Source organism: Balaenoptera acutorostrata, chromosome 3 (genome assembly GCF_949987535.1).
Source record: "Balaenoptera acutorostrata chromosome 3, mBalAcu1.1, whole genome shotgun sequence".
Taxonomy (NCBI): domain Eukaryota; kingdom Metazoa; phylum Chordata; class Mammalia; order Artiodactyla; family Balaenopteridae; genus Balaenoptera; species Balaenoptera acutorostrata.
The window spans coordinates 16,625,320-16,643,514 of NC_080066.1; the positions used below are offsets into that span (position 1 = coordinate 16,625,320).

At 36.2% G+C, this 18,195-nt stretch overlaps 1 protein-coding gene across 1 annotated transcript in view; it reads left to right on the forward strand.

Annotated features, from left to right (window-relative positions):
- The first annotated feature begins 504 nt into the window (after positions 1-504).
- Positions 505-18,195, forward strand: part of CCDC7 (coiled-coil domain containing 7) — a 327,643-nt gene continuing 309,952 nt past the window's right edge. Inside the window, exons 1-4 of the mRNA XM_057544500.1 lie at positions 505-643; positions 3,079-3,408; positions 4,569-4,661; positions 9,735-9,818. Coding sequence (XP_057400483.1) covers positions 3,130-3,408; positions 4,569-4,661; positions 9,735-9,818 — 456 coding nt within the window. The 5' untranslated portion in view covers positions 505-643; positions 3,079-3,129. The remainder of the gene's footprint in view (positions 644-3,078; positions 3,409-4,568; positions 4,662-9,734; positions 9,819-18,195) is intronic.

The window sequence follows — 18,195 nt, forward strand, 5'->3', positions numbered from 1 at the left end:
ACATGGTATTTAACATATGTACCTGAATCACTTTGTTGTACACCAGAAATTAACACATTGTAAATCAACTATAGTTCGACAACAACAAAATATTTAATAGTCTAAAAAAAAAATTTTGACTCCACAACACCTCGCAGTGAAACATTTAGACGGTGGCAGAGGAGGGCCTGGGGCTCAGGTTTTGTCGGTGTAGCCCAAGCTCTTACAGCACTAAACGGGACGTTATTTCTCGAGGCCAAAAGCCTGTAAGCATCTCCGCGTGTGAAGCGTCTGGAAGGAATCGCACAGGAGACCGACGGCGCGGTGGACACACGCAGGCTCTCGAACACGCCGCCGTTGCCGGAAGCCCTCGCCCTTCTCCCCGCCCGCGTGGGATGGGCGGCTCGCGCCCGCGGCGTCTGACGTAGGACGTCGGCGTCGTGACGTGACGTCAACGGCCGCCCGGCGGCTGGCGTCTTAGCCTCGCTGCGGCCGCCCGGCGGCTGGCGTCTTACAGCGCAAATGTCCGTTTGTAAAACAGCAGGGCTGGAGTCTGCAGGATTAAGGAAGCCTGGGAGGCGCAGAATTTCCAGCGTTTTCACCTTAGAGCCAGCCTCGCCAGGGCCAAACCACCCAGTAGCCTGACTGCCAGCAGCCTCGGCAGGTATACCGAGTGGTGGGGGACTTCCCTTGTCAGCTGTGGGCGTGTTCACTAGATTCCCTGGCCGAAGCATCCTTGCTTCTCTCTTCATTTCCCCCCCGCGTGACTGCCTCAGCTGTGGCTGAGCTGCTTGTCTTGATGGAGAATTTAAGGACCGTAAACCCTATGCCTCCCACCCCCATAGTTTTGTATAATGTGTCGTTAAAGGGCTTGAAATGGATATCAAGCTAATCCTTGAAGGGAAACCGGAAAACGTTTGTCTTCGTGGTGGAAAGTGACTGATAAACTTGGGTAATTTTATGGTGATAGAGTATCCACCTCCTGGCATTGTTAGGAGAGATAAATGGAGCAAAAGTGTAAAATCCTTAAGTATTTTTTTATAAGTGTTCACTGCAGGTAACTTTTTTTTTTCTTAAAGTTTCTGTGAACTTTCATGGATCCATTTATTAGGCCGTTTTCTAGCACCTGGTGAGTGCCCCATCCTTTTCTGCTGGTTTCTTGAGGTAGCCCACATCTCTGCCTTCCTGTCTGCTACCTTAGGTAAAGTTTCCCTGTTCCTGTCTAAAGTGCGTTGGACCCATTCGTGCCTTAAAACCCATTTCTTCTTGTTTACTCAAGGGTATCATCACAGCAACTCCCTCTCTCCCAGTCATACTTTTTGCTTTCTACTGAATCATTTCCATCAGCAAATTAGTTTCCTAGGGCTGCTGTAATAATGTGCCACAAAAAGGGTGGCCTAAAACGATTTATTGTGAGAGAAATTTATTCTCTAACAATTCTGGAGTCTAGGAATCTGAAATCAAGGTGTTGGCAGGGCTGTGCTCCCCCTGAAGGTTTTTCCTGGCTTCTGGTGGGTGCTGGCAATCCTTAACATTCCTTGGCTTGCAGCTGCACCCCTCCAATCTCTGCCCTTATTATTTCGTGGCCTTCTTCCCTGTATGTGTACAAGTGTCATCACATGGCTTTCTTATAATGACGCCAGTCATTGGATTTAGGGCCCACCCTATTCCAATATGACCTCATTTTAACTTGATCACATCTGCAAAGACTGTATTTTCAAATACAGTCATATTCCCAGGTACCAGGGGTTAGGACTTGAACATATCTATTTGGGGGACACAGTTCAACCCACAACAATGGGACTAGTCTATGTGTGGAGCACTGCAGACAACAGAGAGCCAATGCTATTCTATCTTAATTTTGCCAGTCCATCAGACAATTCCCATGGGAGGAGGCATTGTTCTGAGTCTTAATCAGCTTTGGAAAGAGAGAAGTAGGAGAATGAAAGCTTAATAAGTCCTACCCAGTCTATACTTCCTTATTCTAGCATGACATTGGCGCTGCCCCGGTATTACTCTGCTGATACCCTGGGATCAGCAAATAATAGGCTATTACTGTCTATGGAAATAATGGTATATATAAAGGGCCTATATTAGCTCAAGAATGGGGGGGGAAAGGTAAAAATAAAATTTTAAAGTTTTCTAAATACGTTCTTTCACTGCTGCCACTGTCTTCTTCCCTCCCTGCAGCTCCTGTCCTGAATGCCCACACATAAATCACACCTCTAGGGATTTCTCACAGGTTTTTTTTTTTTTTCCTTTGTTGTTAGGAATGTTTCCCTCTCCATTTTGTAATTTCTCCAGAGTTGAATTTGGGATTCACCATCTTCATGGCAATTGATAGTCTGGCTATCATTTTTTTTTCTTTTTTAAAATTTTTATTTTATATTGAAGTATAGTTGATTTACAGTGTTGTGTTAGTTTCAGGTGTACACCAGAGTGATTCAGTTTTATGTATATATATCTATTCTTTTTCAAATTCTTTTCCCATTTAGGTTATTACAGAATATTAAGTAGAGTTCCCTTTGCTATACAGTAGGTTCTTGTTGGCTGTCTATTTTACTTATTCATTTATTTTGGCTGTGCTGGGGCTTAGTTGCCGCATGCGGGATCTTTAGTTGTGGCATGCGGACTTCTTTGTGGTATGCAAACTCTTAGTTGCGGCATGCATGTGGGATCTAGTTTCCCCACCAGGGATCGAACCCAGGCCCCCTGCATTAGGAGCACGGAGTCTTACCCACTGGACCACCAGGGAAGTCCCTGGTTATCTATTTTAAATATAGTAGTGTGTATATGTCAATCCCAAGCTCCCAATTTATCTACACCCCCCCCCCGCCCACCTTTCCCCTTTGGTAACCATAAGTTTGTTTTCTAAGTCTAGGAGTCTGTTTCCGTCTTGTAAATAAGTTCATTTGTATCATTTTTTAAATAATAGATTCCCCATATAAGCGATATCATATGATATTTGTCCTTCTCTGTCTGACTTGCTTCACTTAGTATGATAATCTCCAGGTCCATCCACGTTGCTGCAATGGCATTATTTCATTCTTTTTAATCTGCCATCATTTTTAATCTGAAATCTTAATGTTTTATTTACAGGGAGGAATAAAATTTTTTCATCTATAATTCAGAAGCTAAGTAAATAACAAAATGAAGCCAGTAAAGCATCTGTTGGCATCTAGTAGTAAATTGGCAAATGTTCCAGAATTAACATATAAAAAAGGAGTATTTAATTCACCATTGTCGCCTAAACCAAAAGAAAAACATAGTACAAAATTAGTACGTGATAAACTTGAACCAGTGGTCTTAAGATCTCCACCAACAGGGGAATCCATCATAAGGTATGCTTTGCCCATTCCATCAAGTAAGACAAAGGAGTTAATAGCAGAAGATGAATTGATCAGGAAAATTACCAAACATCTGAAGATGGTAAGTTACTTGTTGGTGCCTGGGTTGGGGGTTCCCATGACCATCGTCAGGTTTAGTGATTTCCTTCGAGGACTCACTGGACTCAGTATATAGTCATATTGATGGCCAAGATACATTATAGTGAAAGGATTAAAAGCAAAATCAGCAAAAGGAAAAGGCACATGGGGTGAAGTCTCGAGGAAACCAGGTGCAAGTTTCCAAGATTTCTTTCCCTTTAGAGTCACACAGGACATGCTTAATTCCTTCAACAACAAATTGTTACAGCACATGTGAAACGTATACCAGAGGAGCTCACTAGAGACTCAGTGCCCAGGGTTTTATTGGAGGTTGGTCACCTAGGTACTCTCTGCCTAGCATGTCCCCAAATTCCAGACTCCCTGAAGGAAAGCAGATGTTCAGCATAAATCATATAGTTGGTACAATGAGTTTAGGGACAGTGAGCCACTGTCATCAGTCAATGAATAGTGGGAACCCTCCTGAAATCCAAGTTCTGAGACACAAGCAGATCTTTCTAAGGATAGTCTTTTCTAAGTCTCGGGCCTGCTCTGTTAGCTCTTCTCTGCACTTTAGAAACTCTAGCTCTTAGTGTCAGGGAAAAAAAATCTTCCTTTTTTCTGAGTTTCTTCCTTGCACAGTGATCCAGAATCGAGTTGTAAATGTACCAAATACCAAGGGAGAACAATGAGGAATAGCACAAATATACAAAAAAAATATAGTTCATCAAACTTCCAAAATACAAGTTTGCTCAAAGTTCAGGGGGTTAGCTCAGAGAATTTCCTTTAAAAATGTATTGCTTTCTGGTCTCCATCTCTCTATTTTCCCCACTCTCTTCAAAGAGGAAAGCCAAGTCAGTTAGATTTTGCGGAAAACTGGTGGTAAGTAGATTTGATGCTTCAGCTGTTCATAGACTCCCTTCAACACAGAAATGGAAGAGTCATAGGGCCTTTCTTCATTGCTAGGGAGGGATCAAGGCCTATTGCTCATACTCCTTCAGGATGATATGAGGTGGGGCATGAGATGGAAAATTTAAGTTTATGGTACTGGTAGAAATAAGTCTTACTGCTAAAATGGTTCTGACATAGTTGATTAAATATCTTTTTAGATTTAATGTAATATTTTTACCCTATATAAGTACATAATTTGCTTTGATTTTCTCATAGGTTGTTTCTACTTTGGAAGAAACCTATGGATTTAGCATTCCAAATGGAGAAGAACCAGTTGTGAAGCCTGTACATGAAGGATTAACCTTTCCTGTAAGTATATGTAACGCTAATGTAGAGACATTAATGCTGAAAAGGGCTAAGATTTTCTTTTAGAGTCTGTATATGTTCTCAGAATGAATCCCCCATCCATGAAAATGATCCTCCTAGGAAACCTGAAAGTAGTGTACTGATTTTTCCATTCTCTGCCAACACTTATCTTAAAGTTTAATTAAGGCAAATCTATATATATTTTTAATACTAAAGTATTTATTGGATTTCAATTTTAAATTTGTTTCCATTCATTTGTATATGTTCTTAAACATTTTATTTATTTATTTTTATTATTATTTTTTATTCTTATTAGTCATCCATTTTATATACATCAGTGTATACATGTCAATCCCAATCTCCCAAATCTTCACACCACCACATATCTATATCTTGAGCCTACTTTTGATGCTAATGCATCTCTTGTTTAATATGTAAGCTTGTGGTTGGCTGTTGGTTTGCAATGTATATTCTTTATTGTGTTAAGAAAGTATTCTTCTATTTATGGTTTGCTAAATAAAAAACCCCCAACATTGAAGAGATTACTGAGTTTTAATAAATGTCTTTGTTGTATATATTGAAATAATATAACTATTAAGGTGATTATGTGGTTCACCTTCAGTCTATTGATGAGACAAATTATTTTTACATATTTCTTAATAGTTGACTATACTTTAATACACTGTACTCATTGTTCATTATTCTTTTATTCTATAATTAGTTTTGTTAGTTAGGGATTGAGTTTGGCTTCATGTAATAAAATACCTATGTTGGGTCTTTCAAACCATGAACATAGTATGTTTCTCCATTTATTTGATTGATTTCATTGTCCTGTTTGATTTCTTTCTTCAGCATTCTGTAATTTTCATCATAAAGATCCTGTATATTGTTCTTCAGATTTATACATTAATATTTAATGTTTTTTGGAATGATTTTTAATGGCATTATATTTTTAATTTCAGTTTCCACCTGTTTGTTATTAGTATATAGAAATATGATTGATTTTCGTGTGTTGATCTTACATCTTGCAACCTTGCTCAATGTACTTCTTTATTCTAGGAATCTTTCTGTAGATACTTTGGAGTTTTATACATAGACAATTATGTCATCTTCAAATAAGGACAGATTTACTTCTTCTTGTCCAATCTGAATGTTTTAATTTCCTTGTCTCTCTCTTTCTCTTTTTTTTTCTTGGCTGTGCCATGCGGCATGTGGGATCTTAATTCCCTGACCAGGGGTCGAAACTGTGCCCTCTGCAATGGAAGCACAGATTCTTAACCACTGGATTGCCAGGGAATTCCCCACATATCTTTTTGAATTAGAGTTTTCTCTGGATATATGCCCAGCAGTGGGATTGCCAGATCATATGGTAACTCTATTTTTAGTTTTTTGAGGAACGTCCATACTGTTCTCCATGGTGGCTGCACCAATTTACATTTCCACCAACAAGGTAGGGGGGTTCCTTTTGCTCCACACCCTCGCCAGCATATATTATCTGTAGACTTTTTAATGATGGCCATTCTGACTAGTGTGAGGTGATATCTCATTATAGTTTTGATTTGTGTTTCTCTAATAATTAGCGATATTGAGAATCTTTTCATGTGCCTGTATGTTTTCTTTTTCATATGCCTATCTGTATGTCTTCTTTGGAGAAATGTCTATTTAGGTCTTCAGCCCATTTTTTGATTGGGTTGTTTGTTTTTCTGATATTAAGCCGCATGAGCTGTTTGTGAATTTTGGAAATTAATCCCTTGTTGGTAGCATCATTTGCAAATATTTTCTCCCAGTCTATAAGTTGTCTTTTTGTTTTGTTTATGGTTTCCTTTGCTGTGCAAAAGCTTTTAAGTTTAATTACGTCCCATTTGTTTAGTTTTGTTTTTGTTTCCTTTACTCTAGGAGAGGGATCCAAAAAAATATTGCTACGTTTTATGTCAAAGAGTGTTTTGCCTATGTTTTCCTCTAGAGTTTTATAGTGTCTGGCCTTACATTTAGGTCTTTAATCCATTTTGAGTTTATTTTTGTGTTATGGTGTTAGGGAGTGTTCTAATTTCATTCTTTCACATGTAGCTGTCCAGTTTTCCCAGCACCACTTATTGAAGAGGCTGTCTTTTCTCCATTGTATATTCTTGCCTCCTTTGTTGTAGATTATTTGACCATATGTGCTTGGGTTTATTTCTGAGCTTTCTGTCCTGTTCCATTAATCTATATGTCTCTTTTTGTGCCAGTACCATACTGTTTTGATTACTGTAGCTTTGTAGTATAGTCTGAAGTCAGGGAGAGTGATTTCTCAAGCTCCATTCTTCTTTCTCAGGATTGTTTTGGCTATTCGGGGTCTTTTGTGTTTCTATACAAATTTTTAAATTTTTTTGCTCTAGTTCTGTGAAGAATGGCATTGGTAATTTGATAGGAATTGCATTGAAAGCATAGATTGCCTTGGGTAGTATGGTCATTTTAACACTATTGAGTCTTCCAATCCAAGAACACAGTATATCTTTCCATCTGTTTGTGTCACCTTCAGTTTCTTTCATTAGCGTCTTATAGTCTTTGGAGTACAGGTCTTTTGTTTCCTTAGGTAGGTTTATTCCTAGGTACTTTATTTTATTTTTTGATGTGATGGGATTGTTTCCTTAATTTCTCTTTCTGATCTTTTGTTGTTAGTGTATACAAATGCGACAGGTTTCTGTATATTAATTTTGTATCCTGCAACTTTACTGAATTCATTGATGAGCTTCAGTAGTTTTCTAGTAGTGTCTTTAGGATTTTCTATGTATAGTATCATGTCATCTGAAAACAGTGACAGTTTTACTTCTTCTTTTCCAATTTGGATTCCTTTTCTTTTTCTTCTCTGAGTGCTGTGGCTAGGACTTCCAAAACTATGTTGAGTAAAAGTGACGAGGGTGGGCATTCTCACAGTTGAGTATAATGTTAGCTGTATGTTTGTCATATATGACCTTTATTATGTTGAGGGTATGTTCCCTCTATTCCCACTTTCTAAAGAGTTTTTTTTTTAATCATAAATGGATGTTGAATTTTATCAAAAGTTTTTTCTGCATCTATTGAGATGATCATATGGTTTATATTCTTCAATTTGTTAATGTCGTGTGTCACATTGATTGATTTGTGGATATTGAAAAATCCTTGCATCCCTGGGATAAATCCCACTTGGTCATATTGTATGAACCTTTTAATGTATTGTTGGAGTAGGTTTGCTTGTATTTTGAGGATTTTTGCATCTATGTTCATCAGTGATATGGGGCTGTAATTTTCTTTTTTTGTGGTATCTTTGTCTGGTTTTGGTATCAGGGTGATGGTAGCCTTATAGAGTGACTTCAGAAGTCTTCCTTACTCTCCAGTTTTTTGGAATATTTTCGGAAGGATAGGTGTTAACTCTTCTCTAAATGTTTGGTAGAAGTCACCTGTGAAGTCATCTGGTCCTGGACTTTTGTTTTTTGGGAGTTTTTAAATTATTCTTTCAATTTCAGTTCTGATAATTGGTCTGTTCATATTTTCTATTTGTTCTTGGTTCAAGAATTTGTCCATTTCTTCTGGATTGTCCATTTTATTGGCTTATAGTTGCTTGTAGTAGTCTCATGATCCTTTGTATTTCTGTGGTGTTGGTTGTAACTTTTCCTTTTTCATTTCTGATTTTATTGATTTGGGCCCTCTCCCTTCTTTTCTTGATGAGTCTGGCTAAAGTTTTATCAATTTTGTTTGTTTTTTCAAAGAACTAGCTTTAGATTTCATTGGTCTTTTCTATTGTTTTTTTAATCTCTATTTCATTTATTTCAGCTCTGATCTTTATGATTTCTTTTCTTCTACTAGCTTTGGGTTTTGTTTGTTCTTTATTCTAGTTGCTTTAGGTGTAGGGTTAGGTTGTTTGAGATTTTTCTTGTTTCCAGAGGTAAGCTTGTATTGCTGTAAACTTCCCTCTGGAGAACTGCTTTTGCTGCATCCCGTAGGTTTTGGATTATCATGCTTTCATTTTCATTTGTCTCTAGGTATTTTTTGATTTCCTCTTTGATTTCTTCATTGAGCCATTGGTTGTTTAGCAGCATATTGTTTAGCATCCATGTGTTTGTGCTTTTTGCAGTTTTTTCTTGTAGTTGATTTTTAGCCTCATAGTGTTGTGGTCAGAAAGGATGCTTGATATTTCAGTTTTCTTGTATTTAGCAAGGCTTGCTTTGTGGCCCAGCATGTGATCTATCCTGGATAATGTTCTGTGTGCACTTGAAAAGAATATGTATCTTGATCAAATTGATGTTCATCGTCTATTTGTGGCACCTGAATGTGGGTGGAAGAAAATCCCCAAGTCTGCTAATGGTCTCACTTTATATTTGTGATTAGTAACTCTAGTTAATTCATTTTCCCACTCTCCTGAATGACTATTTTAGTTTCCCCCTCTGTCTCCTATATGATTATAGGTTTTACCATGATAAAAATATATGAACCTCTGAGTATGTTTAAAATGTAATGTTGAGGGATCATATTTGTCCTGGAGAACATTCTATCAGAATTCTAACTGTATATAAGCATCTGAGATTTATTTATCTTTGGTCAGTTGTCTGGTTTACAGATCACTGCTCTGCTAAAAGAGGTTCAGTCATTGTGAGTTTTTAATATGTAACTTTTTTCCTCAAAATTTTCTGTTGCTCATTAAGTAAGGGTGCAAGACTGTATCTCTTGGCAAGTATAGTTATAATCAGAAGTCATAATTAGCAGTCATTTTTTAACACAAAGCGTTATTTAACATATATTTAAGTGTGTACTTTTTTTTGCTACCCCTAAATTTCAGAAGGCTAAGGCTGGAATTCTTGATTTTCTACACCTGTGTAGAGGAGACTGCGAGGAGAGACATAGCTGGGTATATGTCATTACTGAGCCACTCCCCAGAATGTACTTTCTTTCTGGGAAAATTTGCTAGTATAGCATTTGGAACATGGTTTCTCATTTTATGCATTTCAAGGGACAGAAATTACATACACAAAACTATTTTCAAAAGTAGTTAAATATACTAAAAGATAGATGGATATGTGTATGAATTCTGAAATAAAAGTAACTTTCTCCTTTTTTCATAAGGTTGGGGATGATCTGAATTCATTCTTGGTATGTTGTTCACAATTTGCAGCTCAGTTAGAAGCAGCAGCTAAGGAAGAACGTAATGTACGTATTCTGTGTAAACTGCTAAGCATAAAATATTACTTAATATTTTAATTATAAGCTACTAATAATATTCATTAATAATAAAACAAGATAAACTGATAATAATTACTAATTAAATTACTATTCATTATTATTAACAATCATTTTAATAATAAAATATTTAAAGTTATATTGGTTGTTTGATCTTGAATATGATAATCCAGTCAGCAATATTAGTCTAGATATAGTGCCTTAAGTAGTTATAAAGAGCATTGGAAAGCATTATATTTATCGTAGGCATTTATGTTTGTGAATTGTCCTTTATGTACAGCATTGACTGGGTCATTAATATTTTCATATGTAGTATTTATATTTTACTGTGTTTTTTAAATAAGTACATTTATATTACAAAAGTAATGGCATAAATAATGAAAATATAAAAATGAAGGCATACAAAAAGAAAATAAAAGTCATCATAATCCTGTTTCTCTGAGATAACTCTTGTCAACATATTTTTGTTTACCTTCCTATTTTTCCATAGTTATACATATTATTCTTTAGAAATTAAATAATACCATATGTATTATTTGGTAATACATTTTCTTATTTTGTGAGTTTTGAAAAGTAACATTCATTGTGTTTTAGCTGATTTTGAAAGTATTATTGTGGAACATTTGAAGAAGTATGAAAAGTACATAGGAAAATAAATTATGTGCAATGTTACTCTGATGCATAAGCATTAGTAACATTATAAAATATACTTTCTCGTGTTTTGCTATATATATATACACACACACACACACACACACATATATATTTATATACACATTTTTCTAATTTTTTAATTGGAAAATGAACATAAAGTATACTATCTTAAGCATTTTTACATGTACAGTTCAGTGGTGTTAAGTACATTTATATTGTGTAACCATCACTGCCTTCCACTACAGAGCTCTTTCCATCTTGCAAAACTGAAACTGTATGCATTAAACAATAACTTCCTGTGACCCCCTCTGTTTGGCACCTAGTAATCACCATTCTACTCTCAGTTACTATGAGGGGTTGTTTTTGTTTGTTTTGATTTCATGTGTAAGTGGGGTCATGCAATATTTTTCTTTCTGTGTCTGGCTTGTTTCACTTACCGTAGTGTCTTACAGATTCATCAATGTTGTCACAAATGGCAGGTTTTCCTTCTTTTTTTAATGCCTGAATAATATTCCATTTTGTATGTATATCACAATTTCTTTATCCATTCATCCATTGATGGACACTTAGACTGTTTCAGTATCTTGGCTATTGTGAATAATGCTGCAAAGACCATGGGAGTGCAGATATCTTTTTGAGATACTGATTTTGTTTCCTTTGGATATATACCTGAAAGTGTTATTGCTGGATCATGTGGTACTTATATTTTTAATTTTTTTTAGAAACCTACATACTGTTTTCCATAGTTGCTATATCCATTTACATATCAACAGTGCATGAGGGTTCCCTCTCTCCTCATCCTTATCAGTGTTTATTTTCTCTTGTCTTTTTGGTAATACACATTTTCACAGGTGTGAGGTGATATCTCATATGATTTTGATTTGCATTTCCCTGATGATGAGTGATGTTGAACACCTTTTCTTGCACCCATTGTTCATTTGTATGTCTTGTTTGGAAAAATGTCAATTTTTCTATTTCTTTGCCCATTTTAAAATCAGGTTATTTGTTATTTTGCTATTGAGTTGCATGAGTTCCTTATATATTCTGGATATTAAGCCTTTTTACAGTAATATATATGGTTTGCAAATATTTGCTCCCATTCCATGGATTGCCTTTTCATTTTGTTGATGGTTTCCTTTCATGTGTGGTGACTTTTTAATTTGATGTAGACCCATTTGTTTATTTTTTTCATTCTTTTAAAAAGTTTTATTTTTTTCTATGTATTTATTTATGTATTTATTTTGGCTGCACTGGGTCTTAGTTGCAGCATGCAAGCTTCGTGGTTGTGGCATGCGGACATCTTAGTTGTGGCATGTGGACTTCTTAGTTGCGGCATGTGGACTCTTAGTTGTGGCATGCATGTGGGATCTAGTTCTCCAACCAGGGATTGAGCCCAGTCCCCCTGCATTGGAAGCGCAGAGTCTTACCCACTGGACCACCAGGGAAGTCCCCCATTGCTTGGGCTTTAGGTGTCATGTCCAAGAAATCATTGCCAAATCCAATTTCCTGACACTTTTCCCCTCTGTTTTCTTCCAGCAGTTTAATAGGTTTAGATCTTGTATTCAGGTTATGGATCCATTCTGAGTTAATTTTTATACATAGTGTAAGGGAAGGATGAACTTTGTTCTTTGCATGTGGATATCTAATTTTTTCAGCATTATTTGTTGAAGAGATTGTTCTTTCCCCATTGGTACTCTTGTATAAAATCATTTTGCCGTATGTGATAGGGTTTATTTCTGGGTTTTCAATTCTGTTCCATTGGTTTATGTATCTTTTAAATTATTTTTTTATTTTTATTTTTAAAAATTTAGATATCATTCACATATAACACTGTATTAGTTTTAGGTGTGCATATGTATCTATCTTTATGACAGTACAGCACTGTCTTAATTACAGTTGCTGTAGTGTATCTTGAAATCAGGAAGGTTGAGGCCTATGACTTTGTTTTGATTTTTGAAGATTGTTTTGGCTATTGGGGGGCCCTTGATATTACATATGAATGTTAGTATTTTTTCTATTTCTGCAGAAAATGCCATTGGGATTTTGATAGGGATTGCACTGGCTATTATGTACATTTTAACAGTAGTAAGTCTTCCAATCCATGACCATGGGGTGTCTTTCCATCTATTTGTATCTTGTTTAATTTCTTTTAGCAATGTTTTATAGTTCCCTGTGTTAAAATCTTTCATCTCCTTGGTTTATTTTATTCCTAAATATTTTTATCTTTTTTGATGCTATAGTAAATTGGATTATTTTCTTAATTTTCTTTTTGGATTGGTCATTGTTAACATATACGAATGCAACTGACTTTTTTTTCCCAACATCTTTATTGGAGTATAATTGCTTTACAATGTTGTGTTAGTTTCTGCTGTATAACAAAGTGAATCAGCTATATGTATACATATATCCCCATATCCCCTCCCTCTTGCATCTCCCTCCCACCCTCTCTATCCCACCGCTCTAGGTGGTCACAAAGCACCAAGCTGATCTCCCTGTGCAATGCGGCTGCTTCCCACTAGCTATCTATTTTACATTTGGTAGTGTATATATGTCGATGCTACTCTCACTTTGCCCCAGCTTCCCCCTCCCACACTGTGTCCTCAAGTCCATTCTCTATGTCTACATCTTTATTCCTGCCCTGCAACTAGGTACATCAGTACCATTGTTTTTTTTTTTAAGATTCCATGTATATGCATTAGCATACGGTATTTGTTTTTCTCTTTCTGACTTACTTCACTCTGTATGACAGACTCTGAGTCCATCCACCTCACTGCAAATAACTCAATATCGTTTCTTTTTATGGCTGAGTAATATTCCATTGTATCTACGTGCCACATCTTCTTCATCCATTCATCTGTCGATGGACATTTAAGTTGGTTCCATGTCCTGGCTGTTGTAAATAGTGCTGCAGTGAACATTGTGGTACATGACTCTTTTTGAATTATGGTTTTCTCAGGGTATATACCCAGTAATGAGATTGCTGGTCATATGGTAGTTCTATTTTTAGTTTTTTAAGGAACCTCCATACTGTTTTTCCATAGTGGCTGTATCAATTTACATTCCCACCAACAGTGCAGGAAGGTTCCCTTTTCACCACACCCTTTCCAGCATTTATTGTTTCTAGATTTTTTGATGATGGCCATTCTCACCGACGTGAGGTGATACCTCATGGTGGTTTTGATATGCATTTCTCTAATGGTGATGTTGAGCATCTTTTCATGTGCCTCTTGGCCATCTGTACGTCTTCCTTGATGAAATGTCTATTTAGGTCTTCTGCCCATTTTTTAACTGGATTGTTTGTTTTTCTTTTTGATATTGAACTCCATGTGCTGTTTGTATATTTTGGAGATTAATCCTTTCTCTGTTGTTTCATTTGCAAATATTTTCTCCTGTTCTGAGGGTTGTCTTTTTGTCTTGTTTATGGTTTCCTTTGCTGTGCAAAATCTTTTAAGTTTAATTAAGTCCCATTTGTTTATTTTTATTTCTGTTACTCTAGGAGGTGGGCAAAAAAGATCTTGCTGTGGTTTATGTCAAAGAGTGTTTTTCCTGTGTTTTCCTGTAAGAGTTTTATAGTGTCTGGTCTTACATTTAAGTCTTTAATCCATTTTGAGTTTATTTTTGTTGATGGTGTTAGGTAGTGTTCTAATTTCATTCTTTTACATGTGGCTGTCCAGTTTTCCCAGCACCACTTATTGAAGAGGCTGTCTTTTCTCCATTGTATGTTCTTGCCTCCTTTGTCGTAAATTAGGTGCCCATATGTGCATGGGTTTATCTCTGGGCATTCTATCCTGTATCATTTATCTATATTTCTCTTTTTTTGTGCTAGTACCATACTGTGTTGATTACTGTCTCTTTGTGGTATACTTTGAAGTCAGGGAGCCTGATTCCTCCAACCCTGTTTTTCTTTCTCAAGATTGCTTTGACTATTTGGGATCTTTTGTGTTTCCGTACGAATTGTAAAATTATTTGTTCTAATTCTGTGAAGAATGCCATTGGTAGTTTGATAGGGATCGCATTGAATCTGTAGATTGCTTTGGGTCGTATAGTCATTTTCAGAATATTGATTCTTCCAATCCAAGCACATGGTATATTTCTCCATCTGTTTATGTCATCTTTGATTTCTTTCATCAGTGTTTTATAGTTTTCTGAGGACAAGTCTTTTGTCTCTTTAGGCAGGTTTATTCCTAGGTATTTTATTCTTTTTGTTGCAGTGGTAAATGGGAGTGTTTCCTTAATTTCTCTTTCTGATTTTTCATTGTTGGTGTATAGCAATGGCAGAGATTTCTGTGCATTAATTTTGTATCCTGAAACCTTACCAAATTCATTGATCAGTTCTAGTAGTTTTCTCGTTGCATCCTTAGGATTTTCTATGTATAGTATCATGTCATCTGCAAACAGTGACAGTTTTACTTCTTTTCCAATGTGTATTCCTTTGATTTCTTTTTCTTCTCTGATTGCCGTGGCTAGGACTTCCAAAACTATGTTGAATAACAGTGGTGAGAGAGCACATCCTTGTCTTTTTCCTGATCTTAGTGGAAATGCTTTCAGTTTTTCACCATTGAGTATGATGCTTACTGTGGGTTTGTCATATATGGCCTTTGTTATGTTAAGGTACGTTCCCTCTTTGCCCATTTAATGGACAGTTTTTATCATAAATGGGTGTTGAATTTTGTCAAAAGCTTTTTCTGCATCTATTGAGATGATCATATGGTTTTTATCCTTCAATTTGTTAATGTGGTGTATCACATTGATTTATTTGCATATATTGAGGAATCCTTGCATCCGTGGGGTAAATCCCACTTGATCATGGTGTATGATCCTTTTAATGTGCTGTTGGATTCTGTTTGCTACTAATTTGTTCAGGATTTTTGCATCTATATTCATCAGTGATATTGGTCTATATTTTTCTTTTTTTGTGATATCTTTTTCTGGTTTTGGTATTAGAGTGATGGTGGCCTTGTTAAATGAGTTTGGGAGTGTTCCTTCCTCTGCAATTTTGAGGAAGAGTTTGAGAAGCATGGGTGTTAGCTCTTCTCTAAATGTTTGATAGAATTCTCCTGTGAAGCCATCTGGTCCTGGACTTTTGTTTGGTAGAAGATTTTTAATTATGGTTTCAGGTTCATTACTTGTGATAGTGCTGTTTATATTTTCTAATTATTCCTGGTTCAGTCTTGGAAAATTGTATATTTGCAAGAATTTGTCCATTTCTTTCAGGTTGTCCATTTTATTGGCATTTAGTTGTTTGTTGCAGTTTCTCATAATCCTTTGTATTTCTGCGGTGTCAGTTTGATTTCTCCTTTTTCATTTCTAATTTTATTGATTTGCATCCTCTCCCTTTTTTTTGTTGAGTCTGACTAAGGGTTTATCAATTTTGTTTATCTTCTCAAAGAACCCGCTTTTAGTTTTATTGATCTTTGCTATTGTTTTCTTCGTTTCTATTTCATTTATTTCTGCTCTGATCTTTATTATTTACTGACTTTGGGTTTTCTTTGTTCTTTCTCTAGTTGTTTTAAGTTTAGGGTTAGATTGTTTATTTGAGATATTTCTTGTTCCTTGAGGTGAGGTTGAATTGCTTTAAACTTCCCTCTTAGAACTGCTTTTGCTGTGTCCCATAGGTTTTGGGTCATCTTGTTTTTGTTGTCATTTGTTTCTATGTATTTTTAAATTTCTTTGACTTTTTCAGTGATCTCTTGGTTATTTAGCCTCCATGTATTTGTGTTTTTTACAGTTTTTTCCTGTAATTGATTTCCTGTCTCATAACATTGTGGTCAGAAAATATGCTGATACAATGTCAGTTTTCTTAAATTTTCCAAGTCTTGATTTGTGACCCAAGATGTTATCTATCCTTAGAGAATGTTCCCTGTGCAGTTGAGAGAAAGTGTATTCTGCCACTTTTGGGTGGAATGTTCTAGAAATATCCATTAAATCTATCTGGTCTATTGTGTCATTTAAAGCTTGTGTTTCCTTGCTATTTTTTTTTTAATTTTATTTATTTATTTATTTATTTATTTATTTATTTATGGCTGTGTTGGGTCTTTGTTTCTGTGTGAGGGCTTTCTCTAGTTGCGGCAAGTGGGGGCCACTCTTCATCGCGGTGCGTGGGCCTCTCACTATTGCGGCCTCTCTTGTTGTGGAGCACAGGCTCCAGACGCACAGGCTCAGCAATTGTGGCTCACGGGCCTAGTCGCTCCGCAGCATGTGGGATCTTCCCAGACCAGGGCTCGAACCCGTGTCCCCTGCATTGGCAGGCAGATTCTCAACCACTGCGCCACCAGGGAAGCCCTCCTTACTATTTTCTGTTTGGATGATCTGTCCATTGGTGTACGTGGGGTGTTAAAAGTCCCCTACTATTATTGTGTTAATGTCGATTTCTCCTTTCATGGTTGTTAGCATTTGCCTTATGTATTGATGTGCTTCTATGTTGGGTGTATAAACACTTAAAATTGTTATATCTTCTTCTTGGATTGATCCTTTGATCATTATGTAGTGTCCTTCCTTATCTCTTATACCAGTGTTTATTTTAAAGTCTATTTTTATCTGATACGAGTATTGCTACTCCAGCTTTCTTTCTTTTTTTTTTTTTCCAGCTTTCTTTTGATTTCCATTTGCATGGACTGTCTTTTTCCATCCCTTCACTTTCACTCTGTATGTGTCCCTAGGTTTGATGTGGGTCTCTTATAGACGGCATATATATGGGTCTTGTTTTTGTATCCATTCAGCCAGCTGTGTCTTTTGGTTGGGGCATTTAATCCATTTACATTCAGGGTTATTATCGATATGTATGTTCCTATTACCATTTTCTCAATTGTTTTGGGTTTGTTTTTGTGGGTCTTTTTCTTCTCGTGTTTCCCACCTAGAGAAGTTTCTTTAGCATTTGTTGTAAAGCTGGTTTGGTGGTGCTGAATTGTCTTAGCTTTTGCTTGTTTGAAAAGCTTTTGATTTCTCCATCGAATATGAATGAGATCCTTGCTGGGCAGAGTAATCTTGGTTTTAGACTTTTCTGTTTCATCACTTAAGTATATTCTGCCATGCCCTTCTGACTTACAGTGTTTCTGCTGAAAAATGAGCTGATAATCTTATGGGGATTCCTTTGTATATTATTTTTTGTTGTTCCTTTGCTGCTTTTAATTTTTTTCTCTGAATTTAATTTTTTTTTTTTTTTAGTTTGATTAATATGTGTCTTGGTGTGTTTTTCCTAGGGTTTATCCTGTATGGGACTCTCTGTGCTTTCTGGATTTGGGTGACTGTTTCCTTTCCCATGTTAGGGAATTTTTCGACCATAATCTCTTCAAATATTGTCTCAGACCCTTTCTGTTTTTCTTCTTCTTATGGGACCCGTATAATTCGAATGTTGGTGCCTTTAGTGTTGTCCCAGAGGTCTCTGAGATTGTCTTCAATTCTTCTCATTCTTTTTTCTTTATTCTGCTCCTCAGCAGTTATTTCCACCATTTCGTCTTCTAGCTCACTTATTCGTTCTTCTGCCTCAGTTCTGTTATTGATTCTTTCTAGTGTATTTTTCATTTCAATTATTTTGTTGTTCATCTCTGTTTGTTTGTTCTTTAGTTCTTGTAGATCTTTGTTAAACATTTCTTGTATTTTCTCAATCTGTGCCTCCATTCTATTTCCGAGATTCTGGATCATCTTTACTGTCATTACTCTGAATTCTTTTTCAGGTAGATTGCCTATTTCCTCT